The 22,723-nt window shown below is 45.8% G+C and overlaps 5 protein-coding genes across 9 annotated transcripts; 2 read left to right on the top strand and 3 right to left on the bottom strand.

Annotated features, from left to right (window-relative positions):
* Nucleotides 1-82: 82 nt before the first annotated feature.
* LOC117143755 (cyclin G) lies at nt 83-13,542 on the top strand. 3 transcript variants are annotated; one of them, XM_033308570.1, is made up of 7 exons: nt 90-177; nt 3,375-3,377; nt 8,886-9,709; nt 9,774-10,013; nt 10,077-10,451; nt 10,525-10,739; nt 11,739-13,542. In XM_033308570.1, the coding sequence occupies exons 3-7, from the start codon at nt 8,906-8,908 to the stop codon at nt 11,812-11,814; spliced, it is 1,710 nt and encodes a 569-aa protein (XP_033164461.1). In that variant the 5' UTR covers nt 90-177; nt 3,375-3,377; nt 8,886-8,905; the 3' UTR covers nt 11,815-13,542. The 3 variants fall into 3 exon arrangements, with proteins under 3 accessions (XP_033164459.1, XP_033164461.1, XP_033164460.1); XM_033308568.1 differs by lacking the exon at nt 3,375-3,377 and having other exon boundaries at nt 83-177; XM_033308569.1 differs by lacking the exons at nt 90-177; nt 3,375-3,377 and adding an exon at nt 1,225-1,744.
* A 1,421-nt stretch (nt 13,543-14,963) lies between these two features.
* On the top strand, nt 14,964-16,381 carry LOC117146083 (60S ribosomal protein L6). The gene is made up of 2 exons (XM_033312031.1): nt 14,964-15,122; nt 15,569-16,381. The coding sequence occupies exons 1-2, from the start codon at nt 15,012-15,014 to the stop codon at nt 16,244-16,246; spliced, it is 789 nt and encodes a 262-aa protein (XP_033167922.1). The 5' UTR covers nt 14,964-15,011; the 3' UTR covers nt 16,247-16,381.
* Nucleotides 16,382-16,410: 29 nt separating this feature from the next.
* On the bottom strand, nt 16,411-18,527 carry LOC117146079 (acyl-coenzyme A thioesterase 9, mitochondrial). 2 transcript variants are annotated; one of them, XM_033312027.1, is made up of 3 exons: nt 18,267-18,527; nt 17,831-18,200; nt 16,411-17,773 (listed from the first exon to the last, which is right to left on the bottom strand). In XM_033312027.1, exons 2-3 carry the CDS (start codon nt 18,018-18,020, stop codon nt 16,545-16,547), a joined length of 1,419 nt encoding a protein of 472 aa, XP_033167918.1. In that variant the 5' UTR covers nt 18,021-18,200; nt 18,267-18,527; the 3' UTR covers nt 16,411-16,544. The 2 variants fall into 2 exon arrangements, with proteins under 2 accessions (XP_033167918.1, XP_033167916.1); XM_033312025.1 differs by having other exon boundaries at nt 17,831-18,527.
* Nucleotides 18,528-18,676: 149 nt separating this feature from the next.
* LOC117146081 (acyl-coenzyme A thioesterase 9, mitochondrial) lies at nt 18,677-20,639 on the bottom strand. Of its 2 annotated transcripts, XM_033312028.1 has the most exons (4): nt 20,384-20,639; nt 20,275-20,327; nt 19,980-20,222; nt 18,677-19,922 (listed from the first exon to the last, which is right to left on the bottom strand). In XM_033312028.1, the coding sequence occupies exons 1-4, from the start codon at nt 20,500-20,502 to the stop codon at nt 18,985-18,987; spliced, it is 1,353 nt and encodes a 450-aa protein (XP_033167919.1). In that variant the 5' UTR covers nt 20,503-20,639; the 3' UTR covers nt 18,677-18,984. The 2 variants fall into 2 exon arrangements, with proteins under 2 accessions (XP_033167919.1, XP_033167920.1); XM_033312029.1 differs by having other exon boundaries at nt 20,275-20,467.
* A 73-nt stretch (nt 20,640-20,712) lies between these two features.
* Nucleotides 20,713-22,516, bottom strand: LOC117146082 (acyl-coenzyme A thioesterase 9, mitochondrial). Its single transcript, XM_033312030.1, has 4 exons — nt 22,263-22,516; nt 22,131-22,201; nt 21,835-22,077; nt 20,713-21,769 (listed from the first exon to the last, which is right to left on the bottom strand). The coding sequence occupies exons 1-4, from the start codon at nt 22,367-22,369 to the stop codon at nt 20,844-20,846; spliced, it is 1,347 nt and encodes a 448-aa protein (XP_033167921.1). The 5' UTR covers nt 22,370-22,516; the 3' UTR covers nt 20,713-20,843.
* Nucleotides 22,517-22,723: the final 207 nt, after the last annotated feature.

The raw sequence follows: 22,723 nt of genomic DNA, 5'->3' as shown, positions 1-22,723 counted from the left end.
TCGCGATACAACATGGGCTGGCGTTGCCAGATGGGCAATGCGCGAAATACCCACCTAGGATTTTTCCAAACACCTAGTTTGGTCAGTTCTCGAAGATTTGATTTGAGAATAAGTTTATATTTTTTGGAAATAAGAAGCAAGAAAAGCAGATACTGATCAAAACGCAGAGGCATCCGGGTAAGTGCCATGAGATTTGTTACACCGACTTACACTCATTTCGCGGGCTGTTCAGTGCGTAAAACGAACTTTTTGAAAGGCCGAAAATCAATCGCCACGCGTTTTTTCCCATTTGCATGTGTGTGTGTGTGACGAAATTGAGGAAAGTTTCTTATCGTTGAGATTGGGGAAAATCGAGGGCTGAACATCTTGTGCAACAAGTTAAATTGTTGTTTTCGCATTCCCATTGAAAAGTTTCTCTTCATTCTTCTAATTGCTAAAATTCATTCATAAGAAATTACCGTCGATGATTCGTTTGTGTGACAGGTTGTTTCTAGAATTGTGCATGTGTGTGTGTAGTGGGGCCCTGAAATAGACCACCCCTCCCCCTCTTCTCCTGAAAATGTTCACTTGGCAACAGTAACGAGTTTCCTTTCAGCCGGAAATGCATTTCTCCGGCTTTTCTAAAACAGTTTGCTGCGTAGTTCCCATGCTCAAAATATCTTATCAAAATGCGTAGTTCCAATGCTTATCTCATCGGAATTTCGGTTTGCGAAACGTACATATGTAAATATGTTTTTATTTTGGCAATGACATTGATTGTGAAATTATGTGTGGGAATTTTGCGATTCCCTGCCAAAACAGAAGCTTCCATTTGTAATAGTAGTTTGAGAACTCAACTTTGCTTCAAAGATTTGTTGCCTTCATATTTCTTAATTCCTTAAATAATTAAATTACTTGTCTTAAAATTGTCTACACCCCACATTCAGAAACATAATGTTATTATTTAATCCCTATCAGGCTTACGGTGCTACATTCAGAAACATAATGTTATTATTTAATGCCTATCAGGTTTAAAATTGTTCGACCAGAAAAAAGAATTATTGCGGGTTTATTTGAATTCGATAACATTACAGAGAACTGTTAGTTAACAGAGAGAATCGAATAACATACACTTCGATAGTGAGTGACCATCGGTACTATCGCTTCCGCTGGCTTAGGGTATTTTCTGTTAGCACCAAATCTGTGGAGCTTGCGGGCCTACTGGTAACACTGGTCGCTCACAATATTCTTCATTCGTAAAAAAACAACAAAGCGGAGAAGTACCGTTTTTGCGAGCGCGAGTGTTTGAAAGTGTTTGTTTGCTTAGGTATAGAAAATAGAAATTTGAAAGGACCAAGTGCGAAAATTCGATGCTGTTCGAACGTACAAAGCTTTGCTAAAGCAGATCTAAAAAAAAATCAGCAGGAGGAAAATGCACAGCTGATGGAGAAAAGTCCCAAGCACCTTCAGCCCAGTGTGTGTGGGAAAAATCGATCCGCAGACGGGAAAAATTGAGGATAAAATGCCAGCCTAATAAACAGAGTTCCAATTGTGATACAAACGCAGTACAAATTAGTTAACAACTAGCTTAAATGGCCAACGACAAGGTTTTATAGCTAACTATCTGACGCAATTGAATACGCGTAAAGCTGCCAGCCAATTTATTCACTTATTTTCGAGTGCAATAGAAGCAAAAATTCACAACTAAACAAAGTTCATCTCAACATTCCTGCGCAACACAAAACAACAAAATGGCTGTAAAAACGTAAGAAAATGCTAAATTTATTTAAGAGTGGAAAAGTCGATAAAATGCAAAAAGAGAATGAAGGTTTTTTCGTCATCCATCAGATGATTTTGTTTGTAGGAAAAAAGAAAATATATTAGGCATACATACAAAATTCGTTCATTTACGTGTTTGTTTCGCTTCCATTCGTTTCACAGCTGTTTGTCTGGTGTTTGTGTGTGTAAGCGAGAGAGTGGATTTGGGGTCCGCTATTCGTAGGCCGTTGCTTACAGAGTGAGCGAGAGGGTCGTATGGGGGGTGGGCGGGGAACTATGCTGCTTGCAGTGGTATGTGTGTTTGAGGGGCTGTGCTTTTTATGCAAGCTGTACAACATACATATGTAATGTGAGTAATGTACGCCTTTGTTTCCTTGGCCCCTTCTTATTCGCCTAGAAAACCGATTCCTATTGCCTCCCCCCATTTGCATATCTGTTTTATTTCCAATTTGCGTCAATTGTTTTACTTCATATTCCCCTTTTCCTTTGTTGTTCTCCCCACAATTCGTGTGTTCCACTTCCAAAGTTCCCCTGCCATCGCACACACACGCGAGCTGCAAACAAAGACTTTGTATGTGTGTGTGTGTTGTTCCCATTCGGATTTTTACCTCATACACACACTCACACCAGCACAGCAACTTGATTGGTTTGGGAGTGTGCGTGCTCTGGCTTGGAATTGCGTCAGCCAAAAATAAAATATGTGCGACGGATAAAACTACTTGTTTTCGTTTCAAAAACACTTTTGCTCATTTTAGGAAGCAACTTGTTTCTGGAAAACACAAGTAACAACTGCTATTGCATTCCGTTTTGTACCCCGTTTCTCCTGATTTCACCTTCAGCGCTTTTATTTTGTTTTCTGGGTCATATTTGTTGATTTCAATTTGTTGCGCAGACGCAAACTCGCGCAGAATTGCTTAATTTGTTGATTTTCATATTTTCCATAGCCTCCAAAATAAAATAAATACAACGCATAAAACGACCCCACGCACGCATACTAATGAAACAGTTGGGTTGGTGTGGGTGTGTGGGTGTTGCTGTACCGTTGTTTTATTTAGCCCTCTTCACACTTGTTTACATGTAAAAAGGTCTCTTCTATTCTCTGCCCACCTTCTTTGTGGAATGGAAGAGAAGGAACGGTTGTTAAAAGGGGAGAATTCACCATTAACCCTTAGGTGGCCAATGTCCAACTATTTGGGTCACTTCTACGAAATGAGGAAGTTTTGGAATAAAGAGATTAACTTACAATTCCCGTTTATGTATTCCCCTAAAGTCATTGGACCAAAATGATTAGTTTAAGGCTAAAGAACCCGAAATCCAGCTGACATCTATTTGGCTTCCCCTTGTGGTTAGGGAGGCGCCTTTTTAGCAGATATCGTCTGCTTTCTACCTGTTTTCTTCGATTTCAGTATGCCATGAAATTCGTGTGTCTGCAAAACGACAGACGGCCCAAAGTGAAATTCAATGCCAACACTTGAACGGACAGCAGCTGACCATCCCAAAAAGCCATATGTATAAACCACGATTCCCATTCCCGGAGATTCAAAGCCAGCAAACCCAGAAAAAGCACTCAACTGAACCGATTTCAACCCCTCCCTTCGACTTCCCCCCACTTCCAGCTCGTGCCAGGCGACTTTTCGAGTCCCACCCCTTTCTAATTCAATTTCACGAAAGGTGACGAAATAAATCCCATGGTCCCGACTGCAGCTACCCCTTCCCTCTATTTGCACAGCAGCTGCTCTCCTCTGGAGGCATTTCTATGGGTTCTGTGACAAAGGCGATAAGATCGAACCGCTTTATCTATCGAACCCATGTACTTACGTCATGGAATGTTACGAAATGTCCGCCTCTTCTCTGATAAGCGAATCCCGGACTATAAGTCATCAATGGGATTGCAGTGTACCAGCCAGTTATCTAAATGTCAGTCAGGAACCTTGGATATAGAACGCGTGTACGGGGAATACAGCCTACGGCCGTAATTGAGCCCATGCGATAACTTGAGGCCAGCAATTACGCCGATAAACGTAGAATGAACCCTCTATAGGGAGGAAATTTTCTCCAATTTCGCCTGGAATATTCCCTGCGGAACATGAACTTCGCTATTAACTTCGCCGAGGGATCCTCTTGCACTTGGATACTACACTACACTACTAAAAGTACCCAAACCAATGCAACTTCTGATAGCATGGTAACCCAGCTCTTCAGGAGAATGAATCATTAGACCACTGCCTTTCTGTTATATATCATATATATATTGAAATAAACAACTAACGTCGCCGTCCCTTTGTTATTTTGGGACTTTGAACTACGACTGCGTTGCCCGCGATTAGCACTCGCTTATCATTCCTTTTGGGCACGCTCCTCAGACGCTCAGCCGACGCTGCAGTGACTCCGACTTTGGACACGTTCTCTTCACGTCAGGGAAATTCTTATACTGCATTTCCGTTGATAATGGTCAGTGCGCGGGGGGTTCGAGTGCACGGCAAATTGGAAATTGCCGAGTGGGTCGAGTCACACGATCGGTAGATAATGCAAATCGCCAGTCCATTGGCAGATAGCCGACGCAAGTATTGATTCCAAAACTCAGGAAGCTACGAGAGGGCACTGGAAAACAGGCTTGGCAAAGGTCGATCGTCTCATAGATTAGGGTGGCACTAGTTCCAAATCCAGCCTACCCCAGTGCAATGATCTTTCCTCTGGTTTCTATTGTTGTTTTCTTTCGGGGTCTTTTCTTTTCAGAATAGAAAAAACAGAGTTTTCTTTGTTCGCTAGTGTATCTTTCGTATCTTTTCCAGCACATGCCAATGCAGCTGCTGCAAGATCTTTTCATTTAGTTCCCCGCCACTTGTGCTGGGTCATCTGGGAAATTCAAATTCCGAGCTCTGGCCTGTCTGTCAGCGCAGGGTGGATTTGAACGCTTTTGGGGTTGCTCGGTGGAGTAGAGCCACCCCTGAGTCAACTGGCTGGGCAATTTCCTTCTTCCATCCGTTAATTATGGCCCGCGACGAAGTCACACATCCGTACACCTCTTTCGCAGTCTAAAAAGTCGAACTGTTCAGGTTTCTTAGGGGTTGACAACGTTTTTTTTTCGGCTGCTTCAGGTTGATTTCGGCAGGAAACAACAAAGAATGAGAGAAAATCTGAGACACTTCCATTTGGCGCCTAAACTCGAGGTTGCATCCCTCACATATGATGCCACATCCTGAAGATTGTATTGTGAAAACGATAGGAAGACAATCGAAATTCGAAATGCAGCCGAGAACTTGCTCACGCTCACCATTTCTTCTGCCATTTGAAGCCTGTCTCTGGTCACGTTTCCATTTCTTCGATGAAAAGCTGGCTTTGTATGGTCTCTCTGGCCATCTCTTTCCCGCAATCTGCAGCAGCGATCTCACTCTCTCTTCGGCTGTCATTTGCTGACCTTCATCAGTCGATGACGATGATAAATGAACAATCCATTCGCTCGCTCCAAGTAAAAAAGCCAAGTAAACGGAAGGCAGCGCAAATTGAAAACAATTTCCGACGATCATATGTTTGCAGTGGAAATATTTCGCTTTTGGCTTTTAGGCCTTTGTTTACGATCCGCGCGCTTTCGATTTGGAAACGCATCTTTTTACCTGTCGGCCGCACCCGTAGCTTAACTTTCAATTGCAGTCGAGGGATTTGCGGCGTTGGTGCCTAGATAAAAACAAAGCGAAGCTACGAAAATATTTCGCACCTGTCTGTCTGCCCAGGTAGTGGAGCCACGCCCTCCGCCGCCCTCCGCCTGTTACGAAAATAGGTAAAAAGTGAAATTTCTGTGCGCTTCTGCTGGTATTTTTAACAACAACATTAAAAATATGGCTACACAGATACAGATACTTTGCCTATTCGTGTGTGCGTACGTGCTTTTTGCGTCAGCAGAGCGCGCGCCAAAAAAGAAAAAACTAAAAACAAGCCGTCAAACGAAAAACAAGAAAATAAGAAATAACTCAGTTGAGAAATCTGGCGTCGTTCACATAACCATTTTAAGTACAACTGCATTCGAGCAGAAAACCTTGCTGGGGATCAAAAGTGCGATAGCTTTTTGTCTAGCTCGTATAACAAAAGCTGTTTGTTCTCGCTGTATCTCTACTGTACAGTGGAACCACAAACGGGTGGAATTTTATGGTAACTGGAGGGTAAAGAAAACAAGCGTCGGATGTTGTTATCAACTAATCTCAGTATTGATAGCAACAAATGCCAAAATCTAATCGCGTGCTCTTTTATTACAATAACCATTTTGAAAGTGATGGATTTTACAATAGGCCCCTTTTAAATAATTTTCTAGTGTAGACTTTTGACCTGTGTTGCCCATTGATATATGCTTTTGTTCATTGTTTTATGGTCAGCAGAGCAGAGCAAGATGAACTTTAACCTCCTCGTCTACCGTTATCGCTTCTTTTTCCGACGGAAGCTTTTCTTCTGATTTACTTTTAAGCTCGCTTCAAGCCGTTTCTTTCGTGCTTGCTCAGCAGCTTTCGAGCCAAAAACTTTGCTGGATCTCCCCCGACCCTTGGAACGGGTTTTTTCGGTGGGTGGGCGACCTTGAATTGCGGGCCCAAAGCTAGTTTCATTCGGTTATTGTTATTGGCTGTTTTCGTCTCGGTCTTATAAATAGATCTGATCAAGAGAAACCCCAGAAAACGGAAGTCTTTGCTGTCAATGCACAAATATTTCGAGGGGGCATTTTCAATGGCGTCACACACATACACTCCCTGTGTGTCACACAACCCGCATCTGATTCATGGCTATGTTGGCGTATTGAAAGATGATTCAGGGCGCGGTCGAAAATGATTCTCTGACCTGGTTGTGATTAAAGCCAGAGTCATCGAATTCGGATTCTCGGAGTCCGAATCGAAAGATTGGCTTACGGACTTGGATTGCCCAATAACGCCACTCGATAAAGTGAACTTTTTATTATGCGATGTTTCATTTTGGATTTCTCCACTCGTACTTGCTTTTAGCTGCTGTTTGTTTTGCTAATAAGCAGCCTTGCTTATCTGGTTTGCCATGGAGCAGGTTAAACGCTTTAAATGCCCTCACTTGTGGTTGTTAACGTATGCAGATTGAGGACGATCGAGCTCGAAATGCCAAAGATACGAAACCCTTGGCGCCAGTGGCTCAGGGGCAGCTAGTTCTTGTGATTTCCTCCGTGTTGCTTTGCTAAAAATAACCAGGCGATCCCTCATCACTGCCAGATACTTGGAATCTGTTGGATAACCAACCACATCTGGAGCCAATTGTCGGGGCTTTATTTACCAATTCCAATTTACCATCTCCCTTTGGTAGTTGGGTAGTTTCTCGAGTGTTTGGCTTAGCTGGGTTTATGTCATCTATCATCGCATTGTTTACACCATGTGAAGTTTATGTTTTGGTTTCCGAAGGAAGAGAAAGCATTGGAGGCAGGCAGCAATCTTTGGATTTTCCTCATGCCCACTAAACTAGCACACAATATGGTGATGTTTGCTCAAGTGTTTATATGTAGATTGCTCTGCTTTGTCGGGCTTTGCGTTTGCTCAAGTTTTAATCGCAGGCTTTTGGGCACAGCTCTTGTCTGGCGGAAGTGTGAAGTGATATAGAAGTACTCAGGGATCTAATATATTGTTGTTTACCCATCGAGTTTGTTTGCTCTTTGCTGTGGCAAAGGAGTGGATCGATTCGATTAGGAAAGTTTTGAATGGCTATAGTTCTGTTACTGCTGGTCGAACTTATTGGTTTATTTCAAGTACCTGAAGTCCAAAGCAGCAAGGTCGTTATCAAACGTATCTGAATAATTAAGATCAAAGTTGTCTGCTGTCCGATTCTTTTCGTGCTTTGATTTCTTGCCTCGATCTCGATCTATTTACGTGGTTCGCCTTGGGCGCCACATCGAGTCCCAGACCCCCTCCTCCTCCTACTTCCCATAAAACAACCTTGTAAGCGAGCGATTTGAATAAAATGTGTCACTGGCTGAGGTCGTTTGCTCGATTTGAGTAGAGCACTGCTCAAAATAAAACGAATTCCAATGCCATCGTGTTTATTGCTCCATTGGGACGCATTTGTTCCACTGTACAGGTGTTTTTCCTTTTTTTTTTTTAACTGAATCCAAAAAGTTCGTTAAACGCACTGAACATCGTTTATTTCGAAGAGCTCACAAAAAGTATGAACGAGTGCAATGCACTTGCACACATCAATTAATTTGCATGCCATCCCACCATTGACTTTATTTTGAAACACTGTAATAATATTTGAATTTCTCTGTGCCCCACACAAACAACTTTTGCAGCTCGTAAGTTTTATTTGAATTTAGCCAAACCAAAAACCTAGCATACAAAGCTATATCATAAAAGCTAAAAAGCTGAAAAGCAAATTAGACAAGCGCACGAGTTTATTATCGTGAAAAGCACTGAGCGAACACTTAATAAACCACCAATTCAGCGCTTTGCCCAGGAACTCACTTGGTTTTGAGTTCCTGAACACATTTTCCACTTCATTAGCGCGACAATTGCGAGATCAGCGTACGCCAGACAAACCAAAAGTCGACCATAGCCTATATAGACATAGCTACTGTCGAATTGTCCTTTGGTACACTGCCCGCAATTCTGTCGTCGTTGAACCATCATTGTAGAGGGTGTCTTTTGTTTGTTTCCCGTTTGCCAATCGTTGAGAGAATTGCATTAAGGTCACTGAACTGCTGGCGTTACTGACAACCAGCCAGAGTTTTCGAAAAGCAAAACATCTGAGTTCTGAGACCGGTGTGTGCAGCACAAGTAGCAAACAGATTAGTTTTATTTTCGGTGGCGTTTCCATAGAGAGATCCAGTGGTTTTTTCGGACTCTCTGAAGCGCAAGTTGATGACCAACACGGATCTTGAGCGAAAGATTGAGAGTTTCTTCGTATAAACTCGTTGATATCGGCCCAATTGGGAAGTCTGAGATCCGCGTTTAGCTGAAAATAAAAGCAAACAAAATTTGCCAAGGACTGCGAGAACGAAAGGACGAATTCCGCTCCCTTCCACTTCTCCTCCTTGCGATTTCATCTGGGCCTAGTTTTCTTTTTGCACTTTCCCGACACTTTTTGCCAGCAAAGAGTGTTGCTTGTTTAAATTACAACCTTGAAAACCACAACAGGTACTAGGCCAGCCCTCACAATGTCTGTCCCTGTACGCTACTCCTCTGCTGCCGCCGAATACGCCGCCGAAGTTGATTGTGAGTTGGAGAGCACTCTGCAACAGCAGCAACAGTTGCACTTGCAACAGCAATACGAGCAATACGAGCAATACCAGCACTACCAGTACCAACGGGAGCAGGATATCGCCTACTATTGCCAGTTGCAGGCGGCGCGGCAGCAGGAGCAGTTGATGCAGCAGAGGACATCGATGTCGTCGTCGGTTATGCCAGGCCTAGCCTTGCCCCAGGATCACCAGGACCACCCAGCCGCCCTTTTGAACGGACCCCACAACAACAACATCGGACTCGCCATGGACGCCCACAGCATCAACGCCATTCTGGTCGACGACGAGCAGCCCTCGACATCGGCCCAGGCTGCCGCCGCTGCTGCCGCATCCGCGGGCGGATCTGCTGGTCCGGGATTGGTATCGGGATTGGGTGGTGCTATCGGTGGGGGCAAGCTGGCCAACGGCATTAACCGCAATGCAGAGATGCCAACTGATTGGATGAGGATTGCGGACGAGGGCCGGTATGGGACACCGGGTGCTGCTGGCTTGGAATATCAGAAGTACGAACAACAGCAACAACTGGAGGATCTGGCGGAGTCCGAGGCAGGAGCCGTCGGTGGAGCCAGCAACAACAACGGCGAGTCGTCGTCGTCCTTGAAAAAGCTAGAGGATCAGCTGCACGCCCTTACCTCGGACGAGTTGTACGAAACCCTCAAGGAGTACGACGTCCTGCAGGACAAGTTCCACACGGTGCTACTGTTGCCCAAGGAATCGAGGGTGAGTCTAGTGCACTGCTTTACTTTAAAGCTGAAAACCAACATAACATGTATTTCTTCTGCAGCGTGAGGTTACTGCCGGAGGACGAGATGGATCCGCTTACGTGCTACGCTGCCTGAAGATGTGGTACGAGCTGCCCTCCGACGTCCTGTTCTCGGCCATGAGCCTGGTGGACCGCTTCCTGGATCGCATGGCCGTCAAGCCGAAGCACATGGCCTGCATGAGCGTGGCCTCGTTCCACTTGGCCATCAAGCAGCTGGACTTGAAGCCCATTCCCGCCGAGGATCTGGTTACAATATCTCAGGTGGGTGATTGGAAAACATTTTTCGTTTTCGCAGCAGGGTCCTTAATCCTTTTGTTCTTCCAGTGTGGTTGTACCGCTGGTGACCTGGAACGCATGGCCGGCGTGATTGCCAACAAGCTGGGCGTCCAGATGGGACATGCACCAATCACTTCTGTGAGCTACCTGCGCATCTACTACGCCCTCTTCCGCAACTTGGCGAAGGAGATCGGCGGCGACTTCTTCAAGTTCTACCAGCAGCTCATCAAGCTGGAGGAACTGGAGAACCGCCTGGAGATCCTGATGTGCGACGTGAAGACCACGGTGATCACGCCCTCGACGCTGGCGCTGGTGCTCATCTGCCTGCACCTGGACTTCCACATCAAGGAGTCGTACACCCGCGGCAGTCCGGAGCTGAAGCACGTCTTCGAGTACATTCTCTTCCTGCAGCAGTACATGAGGGTGAGTTTCATTGAGGAACCTTTGGACCTTTCACTTGAACCTTTCTAATGACCTGGCTTCTTGTGCCCCACAGATTCCCGATCGCGTTTTCACCTGCGGCTTCAGCATCGTTTCGGGTATTCTGTCCCACTACAACGGGCAGAACAAGGCGCCCTACAAGCAGCGGCTTGTCTGGAAGCTGTCCAGTCGCACGCTGCGCGTCTTGCGCCCGATCAACCGCTTCTCCTCCGACCTGCCCACCATTGAGGAAGGCATCTCCAACGCCCTCGACGATGGCCTGCGTTCTAGGTGAGTCTGCGATCTTGTCTCAAGAGGGGTCTTTTTCCAAAGCCAATTGTAAATGGGACCGAAGAACTTTGCGGCCCGGATCACCGGTCTTTATTTTTAGTGATTTTGGACATAGCCAACACGCGCATATATAATCTCGAATGTAAGCAAATGTGTCGATGACGATCTGAACTTGTTGGCGTAAACAAGTTTCTAGAATATTAGCGATTCCATTATCAGCCAGAGCGGCAACAACACAATTGTCATGAGACTGGCTGGCTCGCCCACCGACCGCCCGCCCGCCCCCTCTGCGATCCACCCATTCTACACACATATATGCGTGTTGTTTGTGTGTGGCTATTTGTTTTTTATTTTCGCTGCCCTTGTTTTTGCCTTTTTTTCGGCAACAATCTTATCGTTTCCAAATACCCGCTAGACGCAACAACAAAATACACGCACGTAGACCGCAGCGAGGGTCGCGGGAAGAGTATTCGCTTATGCAAAACATATATCTGCGGGGCATATACTCGAATACCTCTTACCTATATCTTGGCCAGCTGTTGTGCGTCCTTGAATTCTCACATTGAACTTAGATGTGCATGTTCAATGTCATTGGATTTCTATTTCGGCCCGATTGTTTTCTTTGTTTTCTAGCTTTCCCCCTAATTGCTATCTTATCGTTGATAATGTTTTCTACGGTTTTGTCGGTGTTTCGAAAAGTTAGTCATAAACATTCGGAAAGTTCAATGCACCGTTTCCCCGAACTTTGTGTTCCAGTTGCACCTGAGCAAAGGCTTGCGAATTATCAGCTGATTTTCGGGGCCTTGATTGCGAAAGGGGCCTTCAACTTGAACTCGTTTTGTTAATTGATGTCCGATTGTTAAGAAAACGGTGGTATCAGGGAGAGGATTTTAGTTACTTGACAAATGGTCGATAAATCACTTTTACTTCTCTGATAAAAAGATTGACTGGTATGAAACGTTTAATAAACATTGCAAATTTGTTTGTTTCTTGTTCCAGAACCGAGAGTATTAGCTCCGAGGAGGAGGAGGACTGGCCCACTTCACCCATAATTCCAATTTTCGAACAATGTTAGTATCCAGCGACAGCCAGCAGCAGTAGAGCAGCAGGGTCAACAGCTGGGCAACTGGAGCAGCGGACAAAAGGACCATCAACCAGACGCAATCGCAGGACACACCCGACACCTCACACCTCCTCCTGCTTTCCTGACACCAGGCATATCCCCCATCGGCAGCAAGGAGGGAGGAGCAGCAAGGAGGATGGAAGCCTCCGCAGAGGATGTGTGTCCGTGAGAGCGTTCCGCGTGCGAGTGTAGTAGTGCTGGTTGAGGTAGAGTGTGTATATTTTGCTAAAGTGCATCATAATTCTTTTGGCATACACACAAATGTGTATTTGGTAGCGCGCTGGTTCTAACATTTAAGAAACTATTGAGATAGCAGCGGAAATGTGGGCGGCAAGGTGACGCAGCCACGCCTCCCCCTTTTGAAAAGTTACCCGAGAGTAGCGCCCCCACATTTTTTCGATTTATTTGCGGCAGACAAAAAAATACGTGAAAAAAAAAAACAAAAGCAAAAAAAAATATAAAAAAAATCAAAAAGAATGCTGCGGACCATCATACAAAAGATTGATGCCGTTCCGGATCATTATTCGAGATCAGTGAGAAAGAGAATACGATTTGAGAATTGCGAACCCACGCCGAAATTCCGAACATCTGGAATGGGACAGCAGTTTTTTGTTGGTTGCGCTTGAAACCGTCAAAAAAAATTCAAAACCCCCAATGGAAAACTTCCAACAAAAAGAAAATCCTTTCTACAAACCCCTAAATAAGTTGTCACTATGTTCTCTATGTTTGTCCCGATCCTATCTGTTAATGTAAAAGCCCCGAATCAATGGACCCAAAAACATCAACAAAAATCATAAAATCTAAAAAAAAGTACAAAAGTTCTTTATGTATAGACCGACCGACCTAAAAGATAAGCTAACACAGAAAACACAAAAACAAGGTCGGATCAGATTAATCAGTAATTTTAGCCGCGCTCAAAAAACACGAGAAAGCCCATAGAAAACTAAAGTATAATTCGCCGCCTGTATTGACTAAGAACTCTTAACAATAATATAATAACATTAAACAAGGTACGATGAATCCACAATATGTAGTGTGTGTCTAGTAGATTTTTCTCTGTATAACAAAATCGAAAACCAAACAAAAGCGAACTCAATTTCCGCCCTAGAAAATCTTTCATTATCATACGCAGCTAAGCAAATTTGTTATTTCTATACGATTGTTTATCACTCGGACAACCAACCAATTAATCAATCAATCAAGTCCAAGGCATTGAAATTTAGTTCGAGTCCTTTTTTATATTATACCTTCACATAAGATGCACATGCTAAGGCTTCTTTTTTGTTACGTAATATTATTTAACTTATTAAACAAATTGTAAACCGAATCGCATTCTTATGTTGTACCATACGAAACTACCCATTAAACCCTAGTTTAAAGCAAAACCAGCGTTGAGACAAGGCCAAAATTCAATTCAATTCAAATTGAAGCGCGGCGAGCATATTAAGCGGAAATTATGATGCAACTTTTAGCAAGGTGTACCGAGAGGGTCGAGCGAAGAGTTTTAGAGAGCATAGGCAAACTAACGCAGAGCATAAAACAATTGAAATTTCGCAAATTCAGAAAACTTTCATTTAAATCCACTTGGCAGCGGAATGTGCAAACTCCTGTCTGTAAATTTGAATAAAATGCGTTTGCCCCGCCACGGGGCATTCAGATTTCATGAATATTTACAACAAACTCGCCTGTTTTATTTCACTTCGTCCGCGGCCATCCGCTGGCCAGACGCCAGACGCAGTGCAGCGGCGACTCCGGCGAAATGTGAGTACACCAGCACCAGCACCATTTCCATAACCCCGACTTCCGATCGAGTGTAAATAAGCCCGGCGACTTTGCTGTAAATATTCAAGTTCTCTCAACTAACAATTGTGCAATAGATTCTAGATTCTATCCCTGTACTTCAGTAACCTTCTGAACCACAAGAACCTTCTGAACCTGAAGATCAGTTCTGTGAAAGCTGTGAGAAAGCAGAACCCGAATACATTGTTAACACAGTCGAAATGCGAAACAAATAATTATATTTAAGCGACGGAGATCATCATGTGTTCGTTTAAGCTTAGTCCACTTTAAGTAACAGCCAATTGACGATTAGGCGATTAAGAGAAAGGTGAAAGCGGTGAAAATAAGTCTAGCACTAAGTTTTTCTACCATCGACTGCCACGGGCTGAGATTTCATAATTTTAACAACTAGCAAATTTTACATTGTATTTAGCGCGGAGTTAGTTAAATATTTGCAAGGATCAACATCAAAAACATGAATGAAAATCTCAATTATTGTATATTTAGTTTTTATTTGACGACTATTTTTATTGATGCTAACAATGATGGTGGGCAATCGCCCATCGTCAAGTTTTGAGCTTATATTCGGTTGAGGTTTACATTTTAGGATTAGTTACCACACGAAATGAATTCATACTGTACATTACGACCACTCATTTTATTTATTTTAAATTACATCCTGTAACTAACAATTAGACTCTACTTTAGGCGTCCACCAGAATCATTTTAAGCAAATGGATCATTTTGTAAAGAAATGTGGAACAAGTTGTTTGAAAACAGCTGAAGCTCGTGATTTAAATCATTATACACATTACAACAAATAAATGGAAAAAAGTATTATTAAATGGTAAATGGAAAGTTGTGTCTTCAATTTTTTTTATCTATAAGCTGATATATTTCGGATTATTTATTTATCTTTCTGGCTTGCTGAAACTTCAAAGGTAAAAACGAAACTTTTTTTGTTTAATTTTTTTAATTGCTCATTCAATAAATTGACCGTTAAGCTTATCGATTTTTATTGCAATAGATTTGAAACGTAGCGATACTTATTTTATTGCGACTGTGTGCTTTTTCTGCCGATAGGCGACCCGATTACACAAATAATCGTTTAAGCTTAAGTCTTAACGTAAATTAAAATCCTCTGTAATAGGAACTGAAACTATGTTTGTAACTTTCAACTCTTGAGTTAAAATAATTTAAGCAAGGAAAATTATGTTTTATTTTCAGGTATATAGATGGTATGTTTACAATCTGAGTTGGTATTTCTGCGGTAACCGGGCGGTATTTTTGTATCGACCGCGCTGGTCACACCGCTCTAGACATAACCTTCCTTTTCCAATAATTTTTGTGCTGTGTACACGTGTTTCACAATGGCACCCATCGAGAAAGCTAAAAAGGTGGCCAAGTCGGCCAAAAAGGGCAAGAAGCACCCCGTCAACTCCTACCTGAAGGGCGGCATCCTGCGTTACTCCAAGGCCCAGGTAAATATCGACGAAAACAGTTGGGAAATGGCCTCTGGCCCGAGGGACGCCTCCGCTCGATGAGAAGGCGCAGCAGCGTGGTTTACTTGTGGTGCTCCGATTCCATGGGATCCGATACTTGCTCATCCATCCGCGCGATGTACCAAACACCATCTTTCCAATCGGAGTTAGTTTTACTTGAAAACTCAGTTATTGTCAGCGCGGTTCCTTAATCAAAATTTATATATGTCAATTCCCGTGTGTTCAAGTGGCTATTAGTACAAACCATGCATACTTTGCCTAAATTGTTTACTCTTCTCACAAATAAGTTCAATAATCCCCAATGCCCTTGCTTGTAACTGTGCAACAAGTGGAGCGTATAAGTGATACACGTAAACAAAATAACCCCCTAGTTCAAAGGCTTGTGGATCAAGGATCAAGCTAACCACTTTTCCAACCCATTTCAGATGTACAAGCGTCGTGCTCTGTACCGCCTGAAGGACAAGAAGAGCCCCGTCGTGGAGAAGACCAAGGTGCCCATCAAGAAGGTGAAGAAGATCGGAGGACCCAAGAACGGCGGTGAGCGCACGGTCTTCCTGAAGAAGAGCAAGGCCTCCTACCCGACCAAGACGTTCGTGAAGAAGCGCCCCTCCAAGGCCAACTTCAGCGAGCACAAGCGCAACACGCGCCGCAACCTGACCCCCGGAACCGTGCTCATCCTGCTGGCCGGACGCCACCAGGGCAAGCGCGTCGTCCTGTTGAAGGTCTTGGCCTCCGGACTCCTGCTGGTCACCGGACCCTTCGCCCTCAACTCGTGCCCGCTGCGTCGCGTGTCCCAGCGCTACGTGATCGGCACCTCCTCGAAGGTGGATCTCGGTGCCTTCAAGGTGCCCGAGCACCTGAACGACGCCTACTTCCGTCGTCTGAAGGCCAAGAAGGACAAGAAGAGCGGCGAGGCCGACATCTTCGCGGCCAAGAAGGAGCGCTTCCTGCCCAACGAGCAGCGCAAGAAGGACCAGAAGGAGGTGGACGCCGCCCTGCTGAAGGTCATCAAGGCCCACCCCGAGGGCAAGTTCTTCGCCAAGTACTTGCAGAACATGTTTGCCCTGCACTCCTCCCAATACCCCCACCGCATGCGATTCTAAGCGAGCGAAGGTATTCGGTTCTTCACTTTAAGGATTTCTAAAGCAAAAACACTGTACAAGCGCGCCCGCTGGTTAGACTAACAGGATTTGTAAAATAAACCTTACAAAACGGAAAGTTTTGGCCTTTTCATCAAAGAACCACAGCTGTGTATGTTGCACACTCCAATTTAAATTCCTTTCTACAATTTTATTTTATTGGTATATCCTACTAATTATAAAATAACAGCTATAATGATAAAATTCCATCAGATTACCATATCTGGATCAATTACAACTTCGATTTACCTTAGCGCTAATTCTAAGTGCTGATACAATTTGAGCTCTCCTTGGCCACTTCGGTGGGATCGGGGTACTCCGGCTGCAAGTGCAGAGCGGCCAGGAGTTTCCGCCTACCGTGGACGTACCACAACATCTCTCGGTAGGATCGCGGGAGCACCTCGTCCAGCACCTTGTCCGCCCGATAGGTCAAGTAGAAGACATTGGTGGTCTGCACTTTGCCGCTCTTGGCATCCCAAATCTGGGCCACGGTCATCAGCTGGACGTAGTTCTGGGCGGCGTATACCACGTGGGCGGTGAGCTGGAGGAACCGATCCACATGCACCGGGTGCATGAAACTAATGTCCGAGATGCACCTGAGGATGGGCCGATCGCCCAGGTAGATGCTAGCCATTATGAAGCTGATTTCAACGGCCTGGCGCATGAGGTAGCCTCCGAAGATGGTGTTCTGTGCATTCCTGTTCTCCGGAAACGGAGCAATCATTGTGGACTGCATAGAGTCCTCCATCCAGCGGCATTTCGGCGGCAACACACGCTTGTTGAGATCCATACTGTTGGCTGGGGTGGTTCTCTTGAGTATCTCGTACATGATGGCCTGTTCGTGTTCCCTGGGCGGCGAGTTGAACACTGAGTCCATGGCAGAAGACTTGCGCACCTTTTGCCGCTTCTCCGCCTGCTCCCAAATGAGCTTCTCGGTTTCATCACCAACCTCTATGGGATTAATGGGAGCCGGTCCCGTATTGGTGGCATTTCTGGCCACCATGACGAAGATTGCTTTTGTTACATCAATATATTCGCCGTGGGCCAACTGCCTCACATAGATGGTAATCTCCATGGAACTCCGCCCCGCCCACGAGATGTGACCACTGATCTCGATGTCCTGGTTGACCTGCAACCGCTCCAGGTTGGTGAACTCCACTTTGTCGACCAGCAACGTGACGAAGGTGTAAGGCAAAGGCACTCCCTTCGGCAGCTTGGGCAGCTTCACATGACGATGGCAGATCCATACGGCAAACATGTCCAACTCCTCCATAATCCGGCCCAATCTCACCCTTCCCAGGTGATTCACGTAGCTCTCGCGGATTAGCTCACTGGAGCTTAGGGGCAGAATGGCCGTGGTGTGGGAATCCAGCATAGTTCTTGGTGGCAGCTCCTCCCTCTTCGGCTCGTGCTGCAGGAGATGATCTCGGGGCTTGGGAATCGTATGGTAGCCCACGTCCACGCCGGATTGCTCGCGAATGACACGAGCCACTAGGGGTAAAGTGGTGTCAGAAAGGTTTTCCAAAGCGAAAATAGACTCTCACTTACCCTCCACCATCGTTCCAGAGCGATGATCGGACTTCACCTTGGGTCCGTTGTCTAGCGTATAGCTCCTGGGCAACTGCTGGCACGCCAGAGCGGGGGAGCTTGTGGCCAGCAGTCGCCTTCGCCGGGCAGTCGACCAGTAGCTCCTCCTCGCCAGCGCCGTTCCAAAACCCCGTGCCAAGCGACACAGCATCGTTTCCAGGTGTCTCGGTATCCGGCCTTGGGAATTGCAACTAATTGAACCGCCTACTGGGGATCCAATGGCATGAATTTTTTGGGAAATCACTTGCAGGGCACTTGGGTGTAGGTCCCAGCTCCTAATACGTAATACGCCTCAGCTCGTTCGGATTTACATGAAGTGCTTTCACTTGGGCTGCAAAATAGAGAGTGATTCTAGAACCGAGTGGAGCGTTGGCAATGTTCCGCGTTGTGCGATTACATGGCTCTCCGGCGAGTGAGAACCCGCGCATGGCGATCACCTGTCCGCTTGGTGAGAGATCTTCTGCCTGCACTGCGAGAAATAGCGTACGTTCTCGGGGGAATTTGTATATTTTGATCCCCTGGGAATTAAATCTTTTGAAAATATGTTTCGATTATTTGATATCAGAATGATGTGATCCCATAATATTGCGCCGGCTATCTGTTTGAATCGATTCCGTCTCCAGCACAGACACATCTTATTTTTCAGTGCATCTTCTCAGACCTGCAATCTAATCTGAAAAGAGGTGTAAAGATGATGTTTTCGAAAAGTGCCAGACTAGCGAAGGAGATGGAAAGTTTTACACTCAATTTTCGGTCTGATTAGACAGCAAAACATTACCGAAAATACAATGTTTTCTATGAATCAATTGTGGACCCAATCTAATCTGCGGAGTGGGAGTAGGGCTCACCAGCAATCACGTGCGTGCCCAGAACATTGGCAGTGGTCATGATCTTCACGCAACTGGGTATTCAAAATAAAAGCCAGCGCCAACTAGACGCCTTTTGCTTTCGATAAGGAATTGAATAGTTAGGCGATTTAATAGGCATCTATAGATTTTTGGATCAGAAATTATCACCTGGCACAGTTCGGTTAACAGATGTGACAAGATTTGCTCTAACTAATCCAGTCTTTGTGAACACTAGCTATAAGAAATACTGACTACGTGAATTTAAACTTAGCCGGGATTTTTAGAGGCTTGGCTCCTGCTGGCGATGAACTTGCGGCGACCATGGATGTACCACATGGTTTCGTGGTAGGAGCGAGGCAGCACCTCAGTTACCACGTCTGGAGCGGAGAAGGTATAGTGGAACGTGTTGGTGGTCACGTGGTTCCCCGTGTACGCGTCCAGGACTTCGGCAACGGTCATGATCTGCAGATAGTTCTCCTGCGTGTACACCACATACGCGGTCATCTTGATGAAGCTGTTCACGCTGACGGGCTTCTGGAAACTAATGTCCGAGATGTGCTCCAGCGTGGGTCTGGCCTTGAGGTAGAGGAACGCTGTTGCCCAGCTAATCTCCAGGGCACTGCGCATGAGGAATCCCCCGAAGACAGTGTTGTTTTGATTTCTGTGCTCCGGAAACGAGGGAATAGTGCTCATCTGGGAGGAGTCGTGCATCCAAATGCAGTTGGGAGGCAGCAGGCGGCGCGGACCCGTTTGCTCGTCGGGAGTAGTCCTTTTGTAGAGCTTGTAGATGAGAGACTGTTCCTCGGCGTTGGGTTCCACCTTGAAGACTGACTGCGCGATGAGTACTTGTCGTTGCTTTTTCCTGTCGGTCCCGCCAGCTAGGATAAGCTTCTCCTCCTCGTTGGCAGGCTGAATGGGATTCACTGGAGCCGCAGCTGTGTTGGTGGCGTTTCTCGCGGCCATCAGAAACAGAGCTCGCGTGATTTTCTGATACTCCTCATTGACAATCTGCTCTAGCCATACCACCACCTCCATGGAACTGGTTCCCACCCAGGACACATGGCCAGACAGGCGGATGTCTTGGGTGCCCTGGGGTGAGACACTGGTGAAGTCGATCCGGTCCACCAGGACCGTCACAAGGGAGTACGGCAAGGGCACTCCCTCCGGCAGATTGGGCACTTTGAGGTGCCTATTACAGCACCAAGCTACGAATTAAGTAGGCAATTATTCAATGAGATGGCCTTGGCCGAACTAGATGGTACCGGCAAAGATGTCCATGTCCTCCAGAAGCCTGCCAACGCGCGCGAAGCCTCTAAAGTTGATATACTTGTCCTGCAGAACTGCATTCGTGCTCAGCGGAATGATGGCCGAGCAAAAGGAGTCCTGCATAGATCGCGCAGGTAAGTCCTCAAACTTGGGTTGGTACTTGAGTAGATCCTCCCTGGACTTCGGCTCCGTGGTGAACCCAGGCTCTAGGCCGAAGCTTTTCAACATTTTCTTCTTGACTGGAAAGGGATAAGTGAACAACTAGCACCTATTTCAAGTGGAAGTACTTACTCTCCGTCATAGTGGCGTATTGACCGTCCGCTGTGGAGTTACGCCCATTAGAGCTGGAAGAAACGTGGCCTATAAAGTCCGGTTTCTGGTAGATGTATTGGTGCTTCACCTGGAATTTTTAGGTGTCATCTTTCTGAGGGTCCTGGCCTTTAGCAAGCTCCGGCAGCTGCGGGCTCCGAGCAAAAAAGGTACAACACATAATTTAACATTTCTAAGACCAGGCCCCATGGAAACGGATCGGGATCGAGATCTGAACTCAGATCCGACACGAAATTAAAACTATAAATTTTGTTTCAGCTCTGCTTTTTTGATTACAGGTAATGGGTATCCCAAAAATGTAAAGTCGGCAAAATTAGGGAGTATTTTGACAGTTATTATATTAATAAACATTTAATCTAGTACTCTTCGATAGGGTTTAATAGAAGATTTTAAAAGTTATAAGCTGCTTAAGCACATCATTGAACAACAGACATTTATTGCTTTTTTTAAACACTGAACTGGTAATTGCATTTATCTGGTAGGATAGCCTTGCATAATATCTTGAGTAACAATCACAGGCCGCATCATGTCTACACTGGACCCATGCTGGCCTCGAACTTCCGACGACCTTGGATGTACCACATGGTTTCGTGGTAGGAGCGGGGCAGCACTTCGGTAACCGTGTCCGGAGACGAGAAGGTGTAGTAGAACGTGTTGGTGGTCACCTGGCTGCCCGTTTGTGGGTCCATCACATCTGCGACGGTCATGATCTGCACGTAGTTCTCCTTGGTGTACACCACATACGCGGTCATCTTGATGAAGCTGTTCACGCTAACGGGCTTCTCGAAGCTGATGTCGGAAATGTGCTCCAGCTTGGGTCGCGTTTTGCAGTAGAGGTAGGCTGCTGCCCAGCTTATCTCCAGGGCACTTCGCATGAGGAAGCCTCCGAAGACCCGGTTGTGGTGGTTCCTGTGCTCCGGAAATGAGGGAATAGTGCTCATCTGGAAAGAGTCCTCCATCCAGCGACAGTTTGGCGGCAGGATGCGCTTGTTGAGTTCCAAAGTGTTGGTGGGAGTTGTCCTCTTGTACAGCTCGTACATAATTGTCTGCTCCGGGTCATTGGGTTCCACCTTAAAGATGGACTGAGCACACAGAATCTGACGTTTCTTCTTTCTATCTGCCCCGCCAGCCAGAATTACTTTCTCTTCCTCGTTAGCCGGCTGTAATGGGTTGACAGGAGCCGCTCCGGTATTGTTGGCGTTTCTTGCTGCCATTAGGAACAAGGCACGGGTTAACTTTTGGTACTTTCCATCAACCATCTGTTCCAGCCACACTACCACCTCAATGGAACTGGTTCCAACCCAGGAAACGTGGCCAGACAAACGGATGTCTTGGGTGCCTGAGGCCAACACATTGGTGAAATCGATGCGGTCCACCAGAATGGTCACAAATGTGTACGGCAGATGAACTCCCTCCGGCAGATTGGGCAGAACCAGGTGCTTATGACAGCACCAAGCTGGAAATAACGGATAGTGAGAAGGTGCGCCAGGATTCCATTACCAGCAAATGTGGTCCTCGTACCAGCAAACAAGTCCATGTCCTCCAGCAGTCGGCCGAATCGCACATTGCCCAGATAGGTCACATATTTGTCCTGCAAAGTGCGGTCCGTGCTCAGGGGAATGATGGCCGAGGTAAAGGAATCCTGCATGGCTCTTGGAGGCAGATCCTCCAGCTTCGGCTGGTACTTGAGCAGCTGCTCCCTAGATTTGGGCAGCGGGTTGTAGCCGGGCTCTAGCCCCAATCTCTTCATCATCCCCTGCTTGACTGCAGAAGTTCGGGGATTACGACGGGTTTGACTCGGGCAAGGCGACACTTACCCTCCGCCATGGTTCCGGATTCATTGGCGACCGCTGATTGCTTAATATGCGTGGGCGGTGAGTAGTGACGCCTGTTGGAGATGGAAGCACTCATTTACCATGTAAGCTCATCAGTTTATTTTTTGCTCTTACTTGGACAATGCAAAGGATGCTGACGCCTGTTGGGTGGCTAGTTCCATAAAGTTCCTGGTGCGGATCAGGCCCCAGCACTTTTGTGCTCCTATCAAAGAACGCAGCATCTCGGTTTAACTTAGTTTCGCAGCTTTCTCCTTGATTTTCAAGTTGCTTACAATGTGTAACCTGTCTTTGATCTAACCACAAATAGAAAACAGCTGGCGGGCACAGCTGACTGGTACAGTGGGCTCGAGAAAATTTGTCCCCAACTAATTTCAAAAAGTTCGATTCTTCAGTATATTAACTTATTGCCATATATTTAAATCAAATCGATTTAAGATTGTAGAATTTCTTTACACAACAAAGTCTTCCATTTAAAAAACCCTAATATATCTCACCAAATTCAGTATTTCATCATTTTGAGCCCACTGTGTACAGAAGTGATACATACATATGACGTCATCGCTATTGTTGTTCAT

This window comes from Drosophila mauritiana, chromosome 3R (genome assembly GCF_004382145.1).
Source record: "Drosophila mauritiana strain mau12 chromosome 3R, ASM438214v1, whole genome shotgun sequence".
NCBI lineage: Eukaryota > Metazoa > Arthropoda > Insecta > Diptera > Drosophilidae > Drosophila > Drosophila mauritiana.
The sequence above is the reverse complement of the archived record's forward strand: the minus strand, read 5'-3'. Positions and strand labels throughout refer to the sequence as shown.